We start from the raw sequence: 15666 nt of genomic DNA, 5'->3' as shown, positions 1-15666 counted from the left end.
AGCTGAAGAGGAAAGACGCTGAGCTGAAGAAGCTCTCACACACAGAGGATCACAACCAGTTTCTACACAACTACCCCTCACTGTCAGCACTCAGTGAGTCTACACACTCATCCAGCATCAATATCCGTCCTCTGAAGTACTTTGAGGATGTGACAGCAGCTGTGTCAGAGGTCAGAGACAAACTACAGGACGTCCTGAGAGACACATGGACAAACATCTCACTGACAGTGACTCAAGTGGATGTTTTACTGTCTCCTCAGCCTGAGACCAGAGCTGGACTCTATTATTATTAATATTCACGTGACCTCACAATGGATCCAAACACAGCTTACAGACATCTGTTACTGTTCGGTGGGAACAGAAAAGCAAGAAGAGTCACAGAGTCGTTCTAGTCACCCAGACAGGTTCGCTTCATGTCATCAGGTCCTGAGTGCAGAGTCGGACTGGACGGTGCTGCTGGGAGGTGGAGTGGGATGATGGAAATTATGGAGTTGGTGTCGGAGTCGCCTGGAAGAGCATCAGCAGAGATGATAAATGATAAATCTTGGGCGTTAGATTGTAGCAGAAACCTGCTGCATTCATTTCATCACAACAACGTCCAAACTCCCGTCTCAGGTCCTGTGTCCTCCAGAGTTGGAGTGTACCTGGATCACAGAGCAGGTATTCTGTCCTTCTACAGCGTCTCTGACACCATCACTCTCCTCCACAGAGTCCAGACCACATTCACTGGACCTCTCTACGCTGGACTTTGTGTTCCTCACAGAAGCTCTGCTGAGTTCTGTTCAGTGCCACCAGCACCTCCCTCCTGAACTCTGAGGTTTCATGTGTCTTATTGAAGCTGGTTGCTAACGAGCGGCTGAATGTATCTTGCAGAAATGTAAAGTGTGTACCGGGTCGTGTAGGGAGCTCAGTGTAGGTGATGTGAAAGTCACGTGACCGTGATGTCGTTTGCTGATGACTTGTTACTTCTGCTGAAGTTTTGTTTTACGCTTCATAAATATTGTAAATCATAAAAGTGGCGTCATAAACCAGAGCTGTGCTAACAGCACTTCTTTATGTACAGAAGAAAGAAACATGAAGGATGAAAACAACGTGCTTCTTCATTAATGTTGCAGTACTTTAGTCCAGTTACACTGAGCATCCTGTTTGTAAAAGTACTTTGAACCCGTTTTACAGATCGACTCGTGTTTGATTTTGCTGTTTTTATTTGCCAATTGATGCTTAATTACTTCTTGTAATGTGCTGATATATATTGTATTATATTATATTATATTATATTATATTATATTATAATATATTATATTATGTTATATTGTATTATGCTGTTAATTAAGTGGAAAACTTAATAATAATAAAAACTTCAATAAAGACGTTTTTGTGTCGTTGTGAACTTGAGGTCAGTTAATTAAATTAAACGACTCAGCAGTTAACACAATAACATCTGAGTCAATCAGTCAGCAGACATAAAACTAATGATCACCTATTCTGGACCACAGAACCTCAGTTATAGTTCTAGTAAAGAACCCAAAGCTTCAAATACACTGAAACCATCAGCTGGAGGTGGAGACCATGTGGTGAGAACAACATCTGATCACATGTTGATCCCAGCCTGGTGTTGGTTCTGTTTCCTCAGCAGGGTTCGGTTCCCTCATGTTGAGTGTTTGGATCAGAGAACCACTGAAGCCTTTTACTTCCTCCGTCACACCAGCAGGTGGCGCCAGCAGTCAGCAGCCAGGTGAAGCAAACTAACAGTTTCCAGCAGCAGTTTTCCTCCTCATCACATCTGAATAAACACCAGGCAGGAACACACAGTAATGTAAAGGAAGAGGTACTCAAGTACTCAAGTACTCAAGTACTCAAGTACTCCTACACTATGAAACACTTAAAAACAGAACCTGAGCTGCAGAGAAGGAGAGATCTTAACTGTTAGTCCCCAAAACACAGATCCTACATTTCCCATGACGCACCTGGACAGTTTTCTTTCGGATTCTTTACTTATCGATTCTGGTTCTGGTCCGATTCTGGTCTGATTCTGGTTTGATTCTGGTCTGATTCTGGTTCTGGTCCGATTCTGGTTCTGGTCCGATTCTGGTCCAATTCTGGTCTGATTCTGGTTCTGGTCTGATCCACTGCCTCTCTGTCCTGCTCCTCGGGGGGCGTGGCCTGTGTGGGCGGAGTCAGTGTGAATAACTCCGCCTCCTGTGAGCGGCAGGATAAAGGTCCTGCTGTCAACCTGCGGGACCATCAGCTGCTCTCAGCCTGCGGGACCATCAGCTGCTCTCAGCCTGCGGGACCATCAGCTGCTCTCAACCTGCGGGACCATCAGCTGCTCTCAGCCTGCGGGACCATCAGCTGCTCTCAGCTCCAGCCTGCGGGACCATCGGACTTCAGCTTCATTTTCATCTCCTGTGTTTGAATGCAGCTCACAGTTTCCAGCATGCGGGCTGCAGAGGGGCTGCAGGAGGCTTTTACCAACACCTCAGAGAAAAACACCACCGGAGCTCACGACTGGACTGAGGTGAGAGTTCAGACTTTCATAATGACTGTAAATACTGCTGCTGGTTTAATGTTTAATAATACATCAGACATCATTTATATATTATTATATATTATATTGTTTTGTGTATTAATATTGTGAATCTGAAAACTAAGCGCAGCTGTCAGGTGAATCAGTGGAGTGAGAAGAACAACCTGTACCTGAGGGAAGATACTTTACTTGAGTAAATGTACTTAGTTACTTTCCACCGCTGCTTTAAGTATCAAAGGTGAAATCCGTTTCATTCTGCAGGATTATTGTTCACTGTTCAGTTTAGATGTTAGACGCTGGAGCTGCTGGAGGTGTAAAAAGATCAATAAAAAAAGATCCATAAAGTTTTGAGAGATTGTTAATTAAATAGGATGAAAGGAAAAACAAAGCGTATTTCTGTCGCTCACAGTGTTTGTTTTTCAAACATCATTAAGCCTGAAAAAACAAAAAATCTCAAATAGAATAGAATAAAATAAAATATTTATGAAGAAGTGCTGAGAGACATGTGGCTTAGAGCAACATCATCATAACTTCTTCATATCTGTTTAAATGTAAAATCTTCGGTCCATAAAGTCACTTGTAACCAGAGCTGTTCAACAAACGCTCCTCAGATCTGCACACGAGGAAACGAAGAGAATAAAGTTACATTCAAAACTTTAAATGCAAATGAAGGAGGTGAAAATCTTTGTTTCATGAGCTGAAGGAGCGTTTTTCATTTCGAGATCTCACTTCTGCTGCTGCGGCCAACGAAATGTCAAAAATGACTCGACTAACGAGAAGCTGCAGGGACGTCTTCAGACTGTAGGGATGTCTTCAGACTGCAGGGACATCTTCAGACTGCAGGGACGTCTTCAGACCGTAGAGACGTCTTCAGACTGTAGGGACGTCTTCAGACTGTAGGGACGTCTTCAGACTGTAAGGACGTCTTCAGACTGCAGAGACGTCTTCAGACTGCAGAGACGTCTTTAGACCGTAGAGACGTCTTCAGACTGCAGAGACGTCTTTAGACCGTAGGGACGTCTTCAGACTGTAGAGACGTCTTCAGACTGCAGAGACGTCTTCAGACTGCAGGGACGTCTTCAGACCGTAGAGACGTCTTCAGACTGCAGAGACGTCTTCAGACCGCAGAGACGTCTTCAGACCGCAGAGACGTCTTCAGACCGTAGAGACGTCTTCAGACTGTAGAGACGTCTTCAGACCGCAGAGAAGTCTTCAGACTGCAGAGACGTCTTCAGACTGCAGGGACGTCTTCAGACCGTAGAGACGTCTTCAGACTGCAGAGACGTCTTCAGACCGCAGAGACGTCTTCAGACTGCAGAGACGTCTTCAGACCGCAGGGACGTCTTCAGACCGTAGAGACGTCTTCAGACTGTAGAGACGTCTTCAGACTATAAGGACGTCTTCAGACTGTAGGGTAGTCTTCAGACTGCAGGGACGTCTTCAGGCTGCAGGGACGTCTTCAGACTGCAGAGACGTCTTCAGACCGCAGAGACGTCTTCAGACCGTAGAGACGTCTTCAGACTGTAGAGACGTCTTCAGACTGCAGGGACGTCTTCAGACTGTGTTAAAACACTCAAAAACTCAAAGTGAAGATCAGATTTGGGATTTTATGAAGTTTATGAAATGATTATAAAATATTCGGTTTTAATCTGATTTCTAACAACAGTTAGTCGTCTCAGTGCTTCACTCATCAGCTCGGACGTCTTCAGTTCAGAGGTGATTGACACTTGAGACAGATGAGTTGCTGTTTCCTGAATGAGTGAAGCGTCTCTTCAGACTCGACTCTCAGGGGTTTTTGTCTCTGCTTCTTCTCTATTTGAACACTTTCACTCTCAAACATCTGCAGCTGATATAAATCTGAACTGATATTCTGTTTTTCTTAACGTCAGCGAATCCATTCGGCCTCAGACACAGAGCAGCAAATGGGGATTAATCCGCCGCTGAAAGTAGTTCCCCCACAAACTGACTGTTTCCTGTTTGTTTGGTAGAAGCTACAGAGAGCAGCTGTTTGAGGAACATTGTTAAAGATTAACTACGTGTTTGTTTTAAAGGTTTATATCTGCAGTGGGAATCAACAGGTCAGGAAGTCAGAATGTCAAAAAATACAAACTCAGTCATCATCTCCTCCCAACATGTTGATGTAAAGTCAACATTTCTGGAGCTTCACAGTAAAACAGAGTTGCAGCATTCTGCTAAACAGCTCAAGAAGCTGGAGACTTGATTACTTGATTGATTTTCTATCAAATAGTTAAAAATAAAGCGCTGGTTTCTGGGACATCGCCTCTGTTTTCTGCAGTTAAATCAGACTTCCTTCATGCAACACTTCCTTCTTCACTCTGTCAGAGTTAATTTGTTTTCACTTCCTTTTACTTTGAAGCTTTCTCAGTTCATGTCTGGAGCCACATGAGTGAACGTCACTGTGTGTGTTTAATGTTAAACCGACCTGTCTGCTGTCTGCAGGTGTACGAGGCGGTCCGGTGGATCCAGCTCGGCATGGCTCTGCTCAGGTCAGCGTCTCACTGCTTTGTTCTCCTCAGGGTTAAAGAGTCCGGTTCATGACTGACACACAAAGTCCTGCAGCACTGTTCATCTCCTTCTGATTTCTGACTTTATAGAAATATTATTTAGTAGGAAAGAAAATATAAAATCTACTGTCAAGGAGATAAAGTTAATAAACATGATATTAATTTATAGAGGTACTGTCTTAAATGTGGATTTATGGATCCACTGATTAAAGCTTTTTAGGATGGTTAATAAAATTTAGATTTAATTTGAATCCTCCATTTTGTATATTTCAAAATATTGAAGTTGAGTTGGATCATCCTTTTTGGACCGGAACATAAAAACATTGACTTAAAACTTGAACTTCAATAAAATCTTTACAGAAAAACATTATTTTTATGTATTTTGGTGTTTGTCTCGTCCACAGAGACTCTTCAGCACCAGAAACTTTTATTTCTGCTTCATTTACGCTGCAGTGATAAACAGGAAGGAGGTGAAAGGTCACAGCACTCAGACAATAGGGGGAGGACAAGTTCAGTCGGCATGAAGTAATCTGATTACAGAGTATTCTGAGAAGCAGCAGCAGCATAAAGTTCATCATCAGATCAAATGTTTACTGATGACGTCATCAGCATTTGACTTGTATATCTCAGATGTTTGACGTCTTTCATTAACACCCGTCTGATTCCCTCTTCAGTATCCTGGGCTCCGGCTCCATCATCGTCTGTGTGATGTTGCAGAGACTCAGCCGGACGCCCGAGGTCAGTCGCTTCTGTCATTCTTTGTTTTTAAGTTCCTGCAGCTCAGACTGTGCGAGAGTCAAACGAGGGTCTGTGAACGTGGAGAAAAGATCTGTTGTAAAACACGTTAGTACAGATTTCACTCTGTGACATCATCGGCCGATGTTTACAGCCAAAATTCATATTTATAACGTGTTTATATTCAAACAACAAGTCACAAAGATTCAGAAAGAACAAACAAACTGCTTTAGTGATCGTGTTCGCGATCTGTCCACTATTTTCCTTTTTGTTTCCATCCGTCGAAGTGTTTGCAGGTGATTTATTTCCTGGTTTCTTTGTTCTTTGAGAGTTTTTCCTCACTTGAACCGACGGTCTGAGGACAGAGGGAGTCGGTCACTGTGTAGATTGTAAAGCCCACTGAGGTGATGTCATGTGATGCTGGGCTGCATAAATAAAATTGATTTGATTGGTTTGAAATGAACGGAAGGCAAATGTTCATTTTCCGTGTGTGTGACCGCGGCCTGATCCACTTTTTAACCCGAAAGTTTAAAAACCAAACTCTGAGCTCTCCTCGACTCCGGGTGTTTATTCCTCCAGAAGCTTAACCGCACAGCAAGCCATATTACTTATCTGGTATTTATATTAAATATTCTCCAGAAGTCTGGAAGTAAAAGTCAAGACAGATCATGGTTTGACTTGTTTTGCTTTGCAAAACTGAATGTGAAAAAAACACAAAATTTACTGCAACGTCCAGCAGGAGGGAAAGTCTCACTGTGTCCTTTCGAGGCAAAGTGAAATAAAATCAAAGCTGACGGGATCGAACGAGACATACGCAGGATTACAAGTTAATAAACATGTTCGTGCTCATCAGTACCTCACTAACACCGGCCCGACCCATCACTGTGTGTGTTTGTGTGTTTGCAGCTGCAGCCTCTGTTCCTGCTCAGCGTGTCGGACCTGCTGCTCGCTCTCTGCTGGGTGATCGGAGCTGCTCTGTTCTCTTCACACTGCAGCAGCCTCAACAAACACTGTCACCACCTGCACACTGTGGAGCAGGTACACAACACTGCACCGCACACACACACACACACACACACACACACACACACACACACACACACACTCGACAGGTTCAACACCTGAATCATCTTCTTCCTCTGAGCTCCATTAAAACACATCAATGAGCCACACAGTTGTTCCTTCAGCACCGAATGTGTATTTTAATATCTGCTGAGCAGTTGTGAAGGTTTTGGAGGGAGGTCTGGTCTTTTGGTTTGATGGGAGGATATAGTTGTGTGTCATCGGCGTAAGAATGGAAGTGAATGTTGTGTTTCCGTGTGACACCACCCAGAGGGAGCATGTAGATGGAGAACAGGATGGAGCCTTTTAAAAGATCTTCAGTAGGAACCAGTGAGCCACAGACAGACAGTGAGACGGTCCTGAGAGACGGACTGACATGTTGTTGGTTTGAGATCTGATGATGAGATAGATGTAAAATAACTGTGTTATTCAGCTGCTATTTGATGAAGTCCTACATGAACACAATATTTTGTGTCATTTTGTCGTGATGCACGTTGCCTGGACGAGTCTAACTTACTAATTAAGTCGATAATTTAATTAAATCCTTTGAATGTGAAACCGATTGTTGCGGTCAGGCTTCACACAGACACATGATCCACTGTCAAAAAGGTATTTTTATGCTCATTTATTGGGAGGAAACTTTTGTGCTTTTTGACTAATGTATGAAGATATTATGGGATTTCCCTCTCACCATAACAAGCCAATATTTGTTTCCTTAAAAATCAACCAAAACAAGGAACCACATTCATCTGAGTCTGCCCACACGTCGTCCTGACCCAGAGAGACAGTTCACAACTGGAAAGTCTCAACTTCCTCCTGACAAATGCCACCGAAATAGAAAGCTTCAGTGTGTTTAACCACAAAATCAGCTCCAAATCAAACAGCGGGCTTTACCTATATGAAACCTGATTTTAATAAATGCTGCAGGAACGAATCACAATCAAACATGAACACAGCAGTAAAACAGACGTCTGCATGCTCCTGATCTAGAATCAGACCCGTGACAGTCGGACCGAAGCTTCTGTCTGTCAGCCGCCATCTTGTCTGCTCATGATCAAAGAGCAAAGCGTGGTGATAACGTGCGGTGCTGCAGTGACGTGGCACCGGAGGAGCAGAAAAGCAGGTCGATTTTTATGACTCAGTTTGAATGATTTCATCATCGTGGTTTCACGACTGACACAGACTGTGAGCTTCGATTGTACAGATTTCAGGGAGATGAAGCGTTTGAAAAAGACGAGCAGACGTCAGACAGATTTGAACGACTCGGACAGACACAGCGAGCTGTCAGTCACAGCCGCAGCTGCTGATCACAGTCATTACATTTAGTCCCTCCCACCAGCTCAGTGATTGGAGGATCAACGTTGTGACTTTCTTCCTATTGGACCAAAAACAGAAGATGACATGACTCCCTGCACTCGGTGATCAGGAAATTGTTTTGTGTTGAGCTCACAGAAAGTTCAGATCAGCAGTTTGGATGTTGTCGCCATTAAAGCATTGATAACTTCCACTGATCGATCAGCTGATCTTTAACAGACCAGCTCAGTGGATGTGACTCTCAGCTCCCAGCTGATGTCGGGAGTTGAAGCCGGGTCACCTGGATGAAAACCAGGAGTCCTGACCGCCGGACCAGAAGGGACATGTTTTCAGAACTTTATTGGGTTTTCGAATAAAAAACACTTTAAAGCTCAAGAAGATGTGAAGATATATTGTAAATGTAAATAAACTCTAACAGCTGTGACTGGCTGGTCTGCTGGTCCAGATCCCTCGGTTCAGCTCTCAGTGTGTATGTCGTGTCATGTGATCTGTGGGAGCTGTCACAGTCAAGGTTCTGACTAAAGGAACAGTCCACCTTGTTTCACCTCCCGGTAGAGAAGCAGGTAAGTGAAGTGTGTATCTGGAAGCAGCCCAGTCATTGAAAAGCTGATGGCAGAGGAAAAATCAGATCTACTGTCTGAGGAGATCCGGTTCTGTCCTGTCCCGGTATTCTGAGCGGTTTTCCCCAGATGACCCGCCCCAGAACTGATCCTGAAGTGGGTCAGTCGTATGAAACAGGGCAGCGGAACCAGGACAGACTGCAGACTGGATCTAAACAGAAAAACACCATCAAACATTCCTGACCTACATTAATTGTTCTGACGCACGGACCCGAGGTCGGCAGCGTCTGTGTGCACACAAACAAGCTCCATGTCCACGGTGATTGTTTGATAACTGGTTCTAACAAACTGCAATCTGTTTGGTTCTGACAGATCCTCTACATGGCCTCCTTCTTCTACACTCTCAACTATGTGTGGAACCTGTACACAGCAATCAGAGAGAAGTACTACAGCTGCAGTAACGGGTACTCTGTCCAGGTACACGCACACACCACACATCACCTGCGGTCCTGGTGTCACAGGAAGTTAAGAGTCGGACTATTTCTTATTCAGTAAGTTCAGTTTTAATGTTTCGTCTGTTAAAGGAACAGTTCACCCAAAAAGTAAAACTCAGTCATCATCTCCTCCTGATGATATAAAGTCAGGCTCAGTCATCATCTCCTCCTGATGATATAAAGTCAGGCTCAGCCATCATCTCCTCCTGATGATATAAAGTCAGGCTCAGCCATCATCTCCTCCTGATGATATAAAGTCAGGCTCAGTCATCATCTCCTCCTGATGATATAAAGTCAGGCTCAGCCATCATCTCCTCCTGATGATATAAAGTCAGGCTCAGCCATCATCTCCTCCTGATGATATAAAGTCAGGCTCAGCCATCATCTCCTCCTGATGATATAAAGTCAGGCTCAGTCATCATCTCCTCCTGATGATATAAAGTCAGGCTCAGCCATCATCTCCTCCTGATGATATAAAGTCAGGCTCAGCCATCATCTCCTCCTGATGATATAAAGTCAGGTTCGTGGGTCAGGTTTGGGTGAACTGTTCCTTTAAGAGATGGACTCAGGTGTTGATTCCAGTCTGAACATGAGATCTGCTGACAATAATTCAAACGTAACAATGGACTGATCATTTATTAAAGTTTATTTCTGCATTTGACTTTTTCTGCGTTCTTCTGATAATTCTTCAAATCGTTCATCAGTTTTTATAGATTTCACTCCACAATTATTATTTTCTGTTTATTTCCATAAGAATAACTTGAAACTTGCAGCGTGTTGACGGTTTTAATTTAAGATTTCTTGGAGCGTTTTCTGTTGTTGCTTCATTTTTGGGTGGACTGCTCCTTTAAATAAACGTTTTCCATCGTTTTGTCCAGTTCTCCAACAGAGTGAGCACCGCCGGCAAAATCCGGGCGCTGCTCTCAGGGTGAGTACAAACGTGTTCTGACTGGGTCCAGTTCACATGACGCCTGACACAGATGTGTTGACGGGACGGTCAGTGATTCAACATGTGTTTGCAGACTGATTCCTGTGATGCTGATGACGCCTGTGTTCATACAAGGAAACATCAGCCAATGTCAGGCCAACTCCAGCGAGCCGTACAGGTGAGGAGAGAGCACGAGGTCTTCACACGTTATCCAGACGCAACACACAAAATATAAAGTCTAATGAAACCGATCCAAACGTCTGATGTCACCGTTTGCCTCGTACCAACAGGTGTCTGCTGATGCACACCGGAGCGCTGTTTCATACCTCAGAGCAACACCATCCAATCCCATTCTGCAGGTGGCTGCGCACCTACCGCATCGCCATCTTCCTCACCACCTTCTTACTCACGCTCCTCAGCATCATAGTGAGTGACATGAAACATGAGAACACTTGACATGATGTGGATGTGATAGAAATAATGTGCTGTAACAACACGTGACATGTGAGGACTTTAAGTGGCAGGACTTCACTTGACCTGAAAGGACATCAGAGGACACAATGTGCTATAATAAGACATGACATGACATAAACAGACCATATATAACACGATGTGAGGACTTGTCTTCATGTGAAAGGACATTAAAGGACATAATGCACTGAAAACATGCTATAACGAGACGTGACAGAAACGGATGTAATGTGACATCACTTTAACTTGACTTAAAAGACATAATGTATCATAACAGGACTTGACGTAACTGGACATTACGTGACGTGACATTGAATAAAGACGTGCTGATGTTGCTGATTTATTTGAGCTGTGTGAATCTCCTCTCCTGCGTCAGGTGCTCATGGTGAAGGCCCGTCGTATTTACAGGCGGGTGGTGACATCATACGGTTACCTAGGCAACGAGCAGCGGACGTCCTTCCGCGTGATGGACCGACGGATGCTGCTGTACCCGCTGATCTTCGTCCTCTGTTGGGGTCCAGGTTTGTGTCTTCGTCCTGATTCGATCCTTCGTGCGTGGAAGCAGCTCAGGTCTGTTTCTGGGTCTGACTCTTTCTGTGTCGTCTCCTCAGCTGTTGCTCTGGCTTTTCTCCTGGAGGTGAAGCCCTCAGCGGGGCAGGGCGGTGCCGTGGTCGCTCTCTACATATCACAGGTCAGTCAGCAGCAGGACTGTGGGCCTGCAGGGGTTCATCACCCTCTGTAGACCCGACACAAAACACACGCTGCGTTACAAGAATCAAGACAATCTCCTTCAGCTTTTCTCTGTGTGTGAACAAGTTTGGGCCTTTAAAAGACATCAGTGTCAAACATACAGCTTCTTTGGGCTGAAGTTCATATTTGTGACTTAAATGTGTGTGTATAGAGAGTGAGGACATGTTGCAGGACCACATTGTGTCTTCTGTCCTCAGGCGTTCACCTCGGCCTCTCAGGGTTTCCTCAACTGTCTGGTCTACGGATGGACTCGTGCACGTCTCCGCCGAGCCGGCATGAGGGTTTTATCTCGAGACGTGGACACTCAGACGCCTCTGCTGAGGGCGCAGAAGACGAGAGGCTACCAAACACTGCGCACCGTCGGCTGACAGACAGACAAGAAGGGACAAAGAAGAAGGGACAAACTGAAAGTGGAAGTGAGCAGGTGCTTTCTGTCATCTGCAGCAAAGACTCTAGAGAAAAGTCTGAACTTTGACTTTCAGTGAGAGGGACAACACCGTGCTTGTGTCTCTGCTGCGGACGGTGACGTCCACCTCTGATCCTGAACCACTGAGGTGAGAGAAAAGGGAAGAAGAAGACAGAGGGGGAGTTTACACCAAGAGGAAGTGCGACGAAGAAAACAGGATTTGAAAAAAGGCGAAGCTGCATTTAATCTGCAGCATCAAACCTCACAGGTGGACTGAAGTTATTTATAGAGTTAACACCAGAGAGTGACTTCAACTTTTTATATTAACTGGTCAAGTGACAAAACTGTCAAGTCTGATACTCATAAGCTTCTTTTATCCTAAAAGTTGAGGGAAGTTTGACGTCTTAAATTCAAGACATCTAAAATAAGAAAGATGGTCTGTAGAGTCTGCAGCCATGATGATATAAAGTCAGGCTCAGCCATCATCTCCTCCTGATGATATAAAGTCAGGCTCAGTCATCATCTCCTCCTGATGATATAAAGTCAGGCTCAGCCATCATCTCCTGCTGATGATATAAAGTCAGGCTCAGCCATCATCTCCTCCTGATGATATAAAGTCAGGCTCAGCCATCATCTCCTCCTGATGATATAAAGTCAGGCTCAGCCATCATCTCCTCCTGATGATATAAAGTCAGGCTCAGTCATCATCTCCTCCTGATGATATAAAGTCAGGCTCAGTCATCATCTCCTCCTGATGATATAAAGTCAGGCTCATCTCCAGCTGCTTCAGCTGTTCAGCAGAATGCTGCAACTCTGTTTTACTGTGAAGCTCCAGAAATGTTCTGTGGACTACGAGACTTCACCTGACTTTATATCATCAGGAGGAGATGAAGGCTGAGTTTCACTGTTTGGGTGAACTGTTCCTTTAAAGCTCCTCTTGTTTAATCATGATGGTTGAAGCTGTATCACTGTACAGACTTTGTACGCCTGAGGAAAGTGTTTGATTGGTTGAAGCTCTGCAGCTCCGCGCTGACTGGACTCCACATTCACACTGTGCATCAGGAGCAGTTTGTCTCTTTGCTGCAGTGTGTGTCTGATGTCAGTGAACAGCAGAGTTGTGTTTTGAGAAACTGAATGAGCGTCAGAAGCTGCAGATATGACGAGTCACTGATGGCTCCTGAATGAATGTGTGACCTCAGAGTGTTTCAGAGTTTTCCCCTCGTCGTCGTCCTGCGTTGCTGCTGTTTAACCGTGCAGAAACTCAGAGCGTCCGTCACACCACATGACCACCGCCTCACTCAGAGACGCCGCCTGACGCAGGAGCCTGAGCTCGTTATGTGATGTGGTGCTCCCTCCTGATCCTCCTCCACCTCCCCCACAGTCACACTGTGGGCATTTAGCCAGAATCTGCAGCAGAACAATGACCTTCCTCTTCAGTCAGACCTCAGCTTATCCAAAAATACTGAAGTTGATCATGTCGCTGCAGGAAGCCGTCACTGCAGATTAATCAAAACCGAGAGCAGTGAAATGAAATGTCGACCCTTTCATGTGGTGAGAGTTTTCATACGTGACATAAAGAGGACGACTTTCCTCCTGTTTTAGTTCACATTCTTTAGTTTTTGTGTCCTTGGTTGTATTTTATGTCCAAAAGTCTTAATTTCACATTCATGATAAAAAATACAAATTAAAAAGATTACTGACTCTTATCTTATTTTACTTTCAAGCATCTGTGGTCTCTGCTCCAGTCCTCAGCTGAGGTTCTGGTCTCTGTTCCAGTCCTCAGCTGAGGTTCTGGTCTCTGTTCAGTCCTCAACATAATGATAATGATAATAATCACAATATCTTTATATAAGAAGAAGTAGACGGTCCAGTAATGAGCCTTTTGTCAACAGTCATTGTGCCGTTTGATGGTCGGAGGAGCACAGCTGATCATCATTGAACAGGAAATCAAAAAGAAACGATCAAACACTTTGTTTACATGTTGAAAAGGAGCGAGCAGAAGTTTAAACTTATTTCATCTTCTTCTCCATAAATCACTGCATGATGATTAACCAGCTTCTCATTGGTCGAAACCTTTATTCCTAAACTTGTCTAAATATAATATTGATCACCTTTTATCTTTCTCCAAAATATAAATTGATCAGGTATCTTTTTGTATATGAGTATATTATTATATATAATATACAGCACATATATGTAATATAATATACAATATATATAATATACAATACAATGATTATACCTTATTTTTATATACATAGAATGGAATAAATATAAGAAGGAGAAAATTAGAATAATTATTTAATAACCAAATAAATAAATAAATGAGTCCAGGACCAGGAAATGTTCTGTTGGTTCTGTTAATACGTCTCTTTCCAGAACCTGCTGTCCAACCAGGACAATCCATGTGTGTGTGACAGGAGGACGTGCTGCCCTCTGGTGGCTGATAAACAAACTAAATAATCAAACTCTCTTTGTTTTCATGACTGAATAAACTGAATAAACAAACTGACCTTAAAGGACAACACACTTTATACTGTTTTACTGTGTTTATATGTGGCGGACCCTGCCACCTTTCTGGCTCCAAACAGTGTTCTGGACCTTATTCTCCTCTGAGAGCAGCTGGTTTATTCACTGATGGAATAAAGTTTGTATTAATCCCTCATTAATGTTGTAACTATTAAAATTCTGAGTTTGGATTTCTTCTACAGAACTACGTAGTGCTCCTTTAAAGAGGTTAAACACTCATTATTAAACATATTTGATCAGCTGTGTCTGGATTGCATCACTTTTCAGTCTCGGGTTCACGTCACGTGTTCGTCAGTTCATGTGAGTTACATAACGTCTGCTGTAACGTGACATAATCTCTGTCATCACAATCCATCGCACACCTACAACCAGCCGTCTGTTCTCGTGCACAAACACTCCTGATCGGAGGTGAATGAAGCTCCACGTCACAAACAGGAAGAAACAAACGAGAGGCTCTGTTCACACACGGTCAAACATCCTGCAGATCCTCTCAGTCAGGGACGCTGGTGACCAGAGTTTCACCTCGAGATCGTTAAATAGTTCACAGCTGACTGTGATTTATTAAAGAGGTGCAGAAGTTCAGTAAAATGTAGTTAAAGTATTCAAAGTAAAAGTAGTGGAGTCAGTGAAATGTCCCTGCAGGCTGTGACTGTTGTGACTCATTCGTTTGATTCACATGTTATTTGCATTAATTGTTGGGTCGTTTAATTTAATGAGACGAAACAATATCTGTTGTCTTTTTTGTAATCAAAGTCTTTTTTTTTTAAGATGTCCTCGTTATAAAAAACATAATATAATCACAATAAGTAATTAAGGAACAATTGATCAGTGAAAAACAAAATCAAACTAAAATACTGTAACTGCAACGTTAATGGAGTCTTCAAATCAGAAGGAATGTTTTCATTTCTGTTTCTTTCTTTCTTCTTTATGTACATTAAAAAGAAATTCGACTGAACTTCATAAAACTCAACATTTTGAAAAGTCTGCCATCAACTTCAACCATTAACAGAAAAACCATTCAAACTGACGATCTGTCGACAAATGTAGAAAAATAAATGAACGATAGCAGCGAACTCTTTCCTGTGACGACTTCACAATAAAACTATATTTATATATTTACGGGGCAAAAATAGAAATGATGAGATTAAAAAGTCATAAATATGAAACAAAAGGTCATAATTATGAGATAAAAAGACAAATGTATGGAATAGAGAGTAGTTTTAATAGACATATCTATGATATAGAGTGATAATTCAGAGTTAAGTATCAGATAAAAGTAGAAGGTAAGAAGTCAAAATGTATTTTATATGAGACCCTTTCACAGACTCTCGTCCCTCCAGTAGAGTAAAAATGACACAGCGCCTC

The 15666-nt window shown here is 43.2% G+C and overlaps 1 protein-coding gene across 1 annotated transcript; it reads left to right on the top strand.

Moving 5' to 3' along the window:
• The first annotated feature begins 2260 nt into the window (after positions 1-2260).
• Positions 2261-13465, top strand: tmem116 (transmembrane protein 116). Its single transcript, XM_073485727.1, has 11 exons — positions 2261-2518; positions 4988-5034; positions 5727-5790; positions 6694-6825; positions 9096-9200; positions 10096-10145; positions 10240-10323; positions 10436-10571; positions 10993-11137; positions 11228-11307; positions 11564-13465. Exons 1-11 carry the CDS (start codon positions 2417-2419, stop codon positions 11732-11734), a joined length of 1116 nt encoding a protein of 371 aa, XP_073341828.1. The 5' UTR covers positions 2261-2416; the 3' UTR covers positions 11735-13465.
• The last annotated feature ends 2201 nt before the right edge of the window (positions 13466-15666 follow it).

This window comes from Pagrus major, chromosome 17, assembly GCF_040436345.1.
Source record: "Pagrus major chromosome 17, Pma_NU_1.0".
Taxonomy (NCBI): domain Eukaryota; kingdom Metazoa; phylum Chordata; class Actinopteri; order Spariformes; family Sparidae; genus Pagrus; species Pagrus major.
This window is presented reverse-complemented; position numbering and strand designations above follow the sequence as displayed.